At 34.6% G+C, this 9,046-nt stretch overlaps 1 protein-coding gene across 2 annotated transcripts in view; it reads right to left on the bottom strand.

The window, feature by feature from the left end:
- Positions 1-5,771: 5,771 nt before the first annotated feature.
- Positions 5,772-9,046, bottom strand: part of LOC110464810 (GH3 domain-containing protein-like) — a 10,482-nt gene continuing 7,207 nt past the window's right edge. For both annotated transcript variants that reach the window (XM_021520250.1, XM_021520249.1), the window contains 3 exons: positions 7,832-7,974; positions 7,305-7,405; positions 5,772-6,931 (listed from right to left, as the gene is read on the bottom strand). In XM_021520250.1, coding sequence (XP_021375925.1) covers positions 6,698-6,931; positions 7,305-7,405; positions 7,832-7,974 — 478 coding nt within the window. In that variant the 3' untranslated portion in view covers positions 5,772-6,697. The remainder of the gene's footprint in view (positions 6,932-7,304; positions 7,406-7,831; positions 7,975-9,046) is intronic.

Below are 9,046 nucleotides of genomic sequence, written 5' to 3'. Positions count from 1 at the left end.
TACATGTTAATAACTTGATTGGAATTATAACCTTGAATTGACAGTTTGATACTTTGAAAATTTTGAGCCAGCCCTACCCCCAAGGGCTGTAGGGTGGGGCTCAAAGGAGTCAGTGTGCTAAAATTTCTTCATTTTCCTTGTTAAGAATCAGAGGTGCTAGTTTCAAATCCTTTTTAGTCTGAAATCTGTATGCTAGATATTGAGTAAGGTGGTTTTATTGTTTTTTGTCACTTTGAATAATATTTCTGTTCATGTTAAAAACAAAATCAACTCTCTGTATAAATATATCAGGTGACCGTTAAGGCCCATGGGCCTCTTGTCATTTATCAAACTTTTAAAAAAAAAAATCTTCTCAAGGGTAGTTATGTTATTAAACATTTTCCATCAATATTCAAGGGTATTTACCATAGAACTGACATAAAGACACACTCTGGTACATGGACATTGTACTGGTTACAGGTCAGATCATGTCTGGAGTCAAGTTTTTGGAGTCAAGTTGACGGACTAGACACTCGTGTAGGAGGGGACAGTACAGCTGTTACTGTACAGTTCACCAGGTATCATAATCATATTTTAGTAGAAACTGTTGTAATGCTTTTAAAATTTGCTTCACTGGATGTCTATAAATACTTATATAAACATGTGTATAAATAACTACGTTATACTAACAGAAATCCCATCCCCCTCACATCAAACTTGACCCACTAAAAGATATGTGTACCTCATTTTGACATGAGAGAATTAATCATTATGTAAAAATATGTTGTCAAAATTAATATACTACAGAATGTTGTCTGTAAGTGGAGTAATTAACTAAGATATGAATGTCAGATGAAAAAAAATCTTACATTAATTGCAGATCATTCATCTAACAGCCCTCCACAGTGCAGTTGGTTCTGCTATCTTCCTATTGTTTTCTGTTTGATGGGCTATATACTGCATGCCTTCCTATTGTTTTCTGTTTGATGGGCTATATACTGCATGCCTTCCTATTGTTTTCTGTTTGATGGGCTATATACTGCATGCCTTCCTATTGTTTTCTGTTTGATGGGCTATATATTGCATGCCTTCCTATTGTTTTCTGTTTGATGGGCTATATACTGCATGCCTTCCTATTGTTTTCTGTTTGATGGGCTATATATTGCATGCCTTCCTATTGTTTTCTGTTTGGTGGGCTATATACTGCCTTCCTATTGTTTTCTGTTTGATGGGCTATATATATATATTGCCCTCCAGCACAGCACTGCTGCAGTCAAAGCATGTAGCTTTACATGGACCGTTAAACACGATATAACTTTTCCTTACAGTGGTTGACTCTATAATTTAGACTATCCAGGATCGAAGACCTTTTTTGTTGTTCCCATCATTAATATGATTACAGTTCTTGACCAGTTTGATCTGGCATGTGTACATTTTGTACATGCAAGGCCAACAAGTCCCATTCACCTTGGTATGCTATCCAAGAACTGTCAAGTTAACCGAGTATGCTACCGATGTTTAATTATATAATAGGATGTCCTCTTTGCTTTTATCTTACAAGCACCTACATTTGTATGTTCTTCAGTTGCTTCGCTGTGTAAAATGTTTTTTGTATTTAACTGAAATTCTAGACTTGTTCAGGTACACATTCTTGTTAAATCAATACATCAGTCCCTAAAAATAACATTTTACCACTAGTTTGCTTTTTATCCTGAAAATACTTTAGCAATCAATATTTAAATACCTAATTGTAATATATTTCTGGCTTCAATACCAGTTTTAAAGTATCAAATGGTTTCCTTTTACCGAAGTGTCCCATGTATTTAAATTGTCAAATTGTATAGAATCCTGCGCAGTTGATACTATCAACATATGCTACGTTTCATAATTGATGGTTTGTACATAAAAAATATAATAAAATTCAGCTTTTGCCTCATACTTAATTTAGATTTCCTGTACTTGATAATATTCACAGGAACAATTAAAAGCTAAACCTATGCATTAACATTCATTTATAACAGTTATCATTATTGTTAATGAACAGTTCACACTAGCGTTGCCATATAAAGTATTTGTTGTCTGTCTCAGTATAAAGGTGGTATAACATGTTATGTGTGATTTGGTGCATACTATTGCTCTCAATTTGGTGATTTTTTTTTTTCTGAAGCATTTTGATCCTGTTTGCTTTTTGTTTTCTGATATTAATGAGTCTTAAGTGTGTTCCTATGTACAGGTACATATTTGTAATAAACAAAAATGTTGTCACAATTGCAAGTTGAAAATTAAAAAAAAATGTATAAAACGTTTTGCAGTCTCTAAATATTTTTTAAAGGTTATAAGCAGACTAGTGTGCATTTGAAATTATATCAACCATGTAAATATACTGGAAAAGTGTTCTGATGAAAGAAACACTACTATATTAATATGGCAATGAAGAACATCTATCACAGTACAGTAAAACATTTTATTACATACTTACTAATGAATACGTTTTTTTTGTATATATGCGATAAGACACAATTGCTCTAACCCATATCAGCCCTCGCCGTATCACACCCCAAAATCTGTATCAACCCCCGCCGTATCACACAATAGATCATAAGATAGTAGCTTTTATTAGTAAGTATGTAATGAACAGAATAAAACATGCCTTTTTCCATATCAACTCTCAACCAATATCAGCCCGGGGCAGATATTGGTCGAGGGTTGATACTGTATTATTCTCTATGTCCAGACAGTCCGCCTATCTTAAAGATAAAATGACAAAAATTCTTTGAGAAGCTTTTATTGACGAGCCAAAAATAAACTGAATAGGTAATGAGACAAGATTAGTCTCATAACCCTTTACAACAAAACAATTCAACTACATGTAGAGCTTACAATATGAATCTTAACAATACTACAAAAAACAAAGTTCAGTTGTACGGAGCATAAGTTCCATGTTATTTCACCTACGTTGACCAAACTTACCATATTTATGTATTTTGGGGAGGCGGAATCTCTCGCACTAAAATCAGGGTTTATGCCCCACTATATACAGAGTTATCGCCCTTTGTTTATTTTAATACCTAAGTTTGTCCACGGCATAACTCTCATGTTATTTCACCTACGTTGACCAAATTTGCTAAAATTTTAATGTATCTTGGGAAGTAGGAGTGTCTTATTCTAAATTCGGGTCTCATGCCCCACTATATAAAGAGATATGGCCCTTCGTTAATTTTTTATACCGAAGTTTGTCTATTGGCTAATAAGGGGAGACATATCTTTATTCTAGTTGCAGGTTTGGATAGTAGTATAAAGTTTCATTTTCTCTGGAACATTCTTCAGGCAAGTAGACTCAATGTAAGGAAATATTTGGAAAATAACTTTTATTGAGAATAATTTATAATGGTTGATTAATATATCCAGGTGAGTGATACAGGCCCTCTGGGCATCTTGTTTCCCAATATTCTGGGGTCTGATAAGGTCCTTACTTACCCTATCTTTGTAAATGAATATTCTCACTGTTGTCATTGATCATTGTTCTACTTGAAGGATTTATTTTTTTAATATTGAACACAAATTTACATACATATCAAATGTAAGTCTTACTAGAATTTTTTTGTAATAATCCGTTATTATAGCCATTACTAATAGTGTCACTTTATTGGTAAAGCTCGACATCAACAATGTAGGAGTAACACTAAATAAAGCAAAATGGTAGATAACAAACACAGAAAACCATACTTGGAAAGTGCAGAAAAAAAGCACAGCATTCCATACATATCCATCATGACAAGATTGTGCACTTACTTTTATTTTCATGTATTTGTGTCGGTGGTTGACGGCAAAATCACTTATGATAGTCATTTAAAGGATGGTTTGCCATACTTTCAAATGTGACATGGTATATAACATTAATTGTCATCACATTGTAACATTATTGAAGTAGAGGTCAATGAGTACACACATGTGGGATTATTCTATTTATAGAATCTTTCACTAGGGTGGGAGTGAGAGGGCGATTCTTTTCTCTTAACCTGTTGGCCCTATCATATACAAAATGGTGATGTTACATGAATGCATTGTTGACATGACATTATGTTATTGCTATGACTGGTGAAATTTCTGATCTCAACCCTAGGGTGAAACATGGATATCAAAGACAAGCCAGGAAATATGTGACACAGCTGTCGAGTGTAAAGAAATTATTTATAACATTCCTGGTACTAACTGACACAGCCAGTGTTCAAGCCAGGACATGCGAGGTCCAGGATTTCACACTGCCATATATACTGGTAATACAACATGTTGTACGGGATTTCACACTCCCATATATACTGGTAATACAACATGTTGTACGGGATTTCACACTCCCATATATACTGGTAATACAACATGTTGTACAGGATTTCACACTCCCATATATACTGATAACATGTTCTACAAGATTTCCCTAGTAGCCAGAACTTCTTTTGATCCGAAATTTGTCAGTTGTTATCCACAAATCAAAGCGACGTATTGAAACAAGAATGGGATCTGAATAATTAAATGCAAATTTAGGTTATGTTGATGTAATATCATTATTTCATCCTCATTATTGTTTTGTCTTGTTCAAGTTTTCGGAAGCTAATGGAACACAATTACAGAATAACATTAGTTAGAAAATATGATATGTATGTATACAGAACATTTGTAGGCATGTGATAAAACAAAACCACACATATTCCATTATCCGACATGTCAGATTGCAGTCAATTACTGTAAAAATAGATATATTTCATTCTGACTAAGCCCTTGTGCAATCGATCTCAGGCACAAGATGAACACATGCTGTTGTCTATATATTATTTATGATTGTTCCTTGGAGACATGCTCACCTTACATTCACAGAGGTAGAAAAAAACAAATATAAAATACTTTGCTGTTAGTAAAGTTTACCAAACACTTTGTTGTAAAATATAAAATAAATCAAAAATACTGCAAATGAACCTTTATGAAATATGTAGCAATCTGTCTTTAAATAATATGGTAGATGCAAAAAACTATAAGGGTTATTATGCAGTTTTAAATGTGAGACTGATAAAGTAAACAATCATGAGGTATATCAGATGAGTATATGACTGTTACATACCAGTAAAAAAAAAAATACAAATCAAGGGTTAACATAAATATATCTGTGAAAACATGAACCAGAAAAACTTCTTTAATGGGATGCTGAGGAAGTTGTAAAGTAAGAGAATGCTGTTACATTTATTTACAGTACAGACAACAATACCCTCTTCCCTGTTACAGGTACTACAATGTAACTAGAGATTAAACAAAAAGACACCACTCCAATTATACATTGATATTTTTGTTACAGAGTTGTGTTCAAACATTACAAATTAACCAAATATGGTAATGCGAGAAATAGCATTACCGTATTCAACCTAGTAAGCACACAATACACTTATAAAGACACAATAGGGTGAGCTTCATATGTAATGAAGCTGGCTGGAATCAGCCTTCCAGACTTGTTCATGGTTGCCTCGTTTTTGCTACAGGAGCGAGTCATGTATCTGGGAGATTTTGCAAGGTCTTGCAGGAGTAGAATTTCCTGTTCAAAAATAGATGTAACTGGTCATGTTTCAGTGAAACTCTTTTAACAGGCGAATCTAGATGACTAAGTGAGCAATAATGTGATGCTGTTTTGGATCAGTTGGACTTGAAACGTTTAAATGTGCAATCTTTCAAGGGACAAATTAAATAACTTTACTGAGACAATTGGCATAATCTTTAATCAGAAAATGATGCTAGACCACGTGCACTAGCTTATATTGCCTTGTAATGCTGAAAGGCACAAAGTCATAGGCCAAAAGACTGAAGATATTGGCAGATTAGTGAAGTATACAATCTTTATACAGGTTTTAATTAAGTGGTGGGGGTACACTTATAAGTCTTAATACGGTTAGTTAAACACCCTGCAATCTATTGTAACAGAAGTCATTATTTTGTCAATGCCTCCGCCAGGAGTGGAACTCAGGACCTCTGGTTTACTAGTCTTACGGTGTCCTGAATGAGCTAAAGAGAAATTCTCCCTAGCCTAGTCGGTAGGAAGAGGCCAGTACTTTACTAGGGTGACACTTTAAATGGAAGTTCTGACACCACTTTTTTGTATACAGAGAGTGTTTCAAGTTTTTGAAAAGTCATGTGATCAGAAAAATAGTCCCATTTTACCAAAATCAATGAGAGAAAAACCACACTGGAAGAACAAGATGTGCTCTGACTTTACAAGAAGGAAAATAATGGTATTTATTATTTGATTACAAGCCGAGTTGAAAGCACCAAGTGAAGATCTAGAGTATACACAACAAATAATGACACAGTTATGCCAGATATGAACAAACCACACGATCTGAAGGACATCTAGGTATGCAGTAAAATCAATTCAAATCCACAAATCTTATGTCTAACTTCATTAGTGTAATACTACATGACCTATAAAGAACTCCAGACCTTAATGCTCAGTATCAAATAGCAAATATCTATGACAAGGATATCAAAATACTTTATGGTATAACATGTTTTGAAGATTCACAATATGTATACATGAATTAATATGAAATTTATAAATATAGGAATATTTTGGCTTCTTAAAATGAGAGAAGCTTATATGAATAAGAGTATATTGAAAGAATGTATAGATATCAAAAGCCATGATTTAATCATGTTTTGAAGTTGGTCAGACACTGGCAAGTTAATTGGAGTCCTCTTTAACCACATTTTTCATCACCACCTCCACAGCATCCTTCTTCTTCAGGACACGGGGAGCTTTGTACTGATTGGAGGAAGCAGAGGTCGTTGCTATGGTGAATTCCCTGAGCTTTTGGAATGTACCAGGGCTAACAATGTGAATTCTCATTGGACGAATACTGCCTTTCTTCCTGAATGACTGGTATACATAAGACTGCTTACATAACGACTCCTCGACCTGTAAAGGGAGATAATCAAAACATTAATACGGCAAAATTGAATATGATCTTCTTATTTTAACACAGATCCGAGGTTAGAAGATATGAGATCTTTTATCTCATATGATCATACATTGTATGTAGTTCTTCATATAAAACATTACCTAAAATGTTGATAAATTCTTATTCCCTACAAAAAAAATATTCATTTATTAGTCACTTTTGGTGAATTAAAAGCTTGCTAATCCTGTACTTCCATACTAATTCCAGTTTTCAAAGAAAACAGATATTAAAAAACTGAAATTCAGGATTGCTTTGAATGTTCTATATATTTTCAGTAACAAGTTGACATCAAACAAGATAGACCCAGACTTAGAAGAATTATTTACTTACAAGGTCCATTTGATCCTTTGACAAGACAAAGTTCGGATTTTCTACTTCCAGTTCAACAAATACATGGTAAAATGGCACATAACTCTCTTTGTTCTTTGGATCTGAGGGTGTAAGCATCACAGCATGTTTTATGTAAGTGTTCAGGACAACATGTAAGATCAAATTGATGTTTAAAATATTAGAAAGTTTATAATTGTTTTTAATCTCATTCTAAAGAGAAATTCAGCTTAAATTTGAATATTGGTGATGAAGATCATGTTGATATTCGTGGTATTTTGCAGACCAACATTTTAAACTTGTAAAAGTGTTGAACCAGAGAGGGAACCACCTATTCTTTCATCTTGGTAATCATCATTGAAACAACACTTCATTTGCTTAACCTCAATAGCCTGGCTACTGTATGTACATGTACATTAATTCAATCTGTTATCATCTTTTTGGTTTGAGTACATTTGTTTCTCTTCCCTTTGATTTGAATTAGTTAACAAACAACAGCATGGCTGATCCTGCCAGAACTTTCCACTGACCCTCTGGCTCTACCAGCACACTCTCAGCACAGCAGTAGTCCACCAACTTAGCCCCAGACCAGTGTGCTACACCCTCAGACAGAGCTTTGAAAAATGACACTTCTGATGTCTTCTCTCCTCTCACATTTAACAGCTGGCCCTGTCTGTAACATAATGTAACCTAAATCACAACTTCGTATTTATTTTAAAATATCAAATCTTAAATACACAAGGCATCACACGTGATAAACATACCCTCGCATTCACACATATCATTGTGTGCCATATGTATGAGGAAATGAATATAAAATTCAATGATATAACAGTAACTTCTCTAACAACTGCATCTGTTGAAGGTATTGTCATGGCAAACATATATGTCAAGTTTCACGAAATTCTGTTAAGGAATGAAGTTGAAAGAACGATGACAAAGTTTTTCTAAAAATAGCAACAGTGACCTTGACCTTGTTTGAGGCATAAAACATTGACACAGTGAGAGAATTTTTGTCTGTTTCTTCAATGTATTTAGGTAACATATATATAGTGGGCTACTGGTTGTTCTCTGTACTCACCTGTACATAAACTCAATGATGGGACACTGGTTGTTCTCTGTACTCACCTGTACACAAAGTCAATGATGGGACACTGGTTGTTCTCTGTACTCACCTGTACATAAACTCAATGATAGGACACTGGTTGTTCTCTGTACTCACCTGTACATAAACTCAATGATGGGACACTGGTTGTTCTCTGTACTCACCTGTACACAAAGTCAATGATGGGACACTGGTTGTTCTCTGTACTCACCTATACTCAATGAAGGGACACTGGTTGTTCTCTGTACTTTCCTGTACATAAACTCAATGATAGAACACTGGTTGTTCTCTGTACTCACCTGTACATAAAACTCAATGATGGGACACTGGTTATACTCTGTACTCACCTGTACATAAACTCAATGATGGGACACTGGTTGTTCTCTATACTCACCTGTACACAAACTCAATGATGGGACACTGGTTGTTCTCTGTACTCACCTGTACACAAAGTCAATGATGGGACACTGGTTGTTCAATGTACTCACCTGTACATAAAGTCAATGATGGGACACTGGTTGTTCTCTATACTCACCTGTACACAAAGTCAATGATAGGACACTGGTTGTTCTCTGTACTCACCTGTACATAAACTCAATGATGGGACACTGGTTGTTCTCTATACTCACCTGTACACAAA

This window comes from Mizuhopecten yessoensis, unplaced genomic scaffold (genome assembly GCF_002113885.1).
Source record: "Mizuhopecten yessoensis strain PY_sf001 unplaced genomic scaffold, ASM211388v2 scaffold11035, whole genome shotgun sequence".
NCBI lineage: Eukaryota > Metazoa > Mollusca > Bivalvia > Pectinida > Pectinidae > Mizuhopecten > Mizuhopecten yessoensis.
Note: the sequence above shows the minus strand (reverse complement) of the source record. Positions and strands in the feature narration are given on the sequence as shown.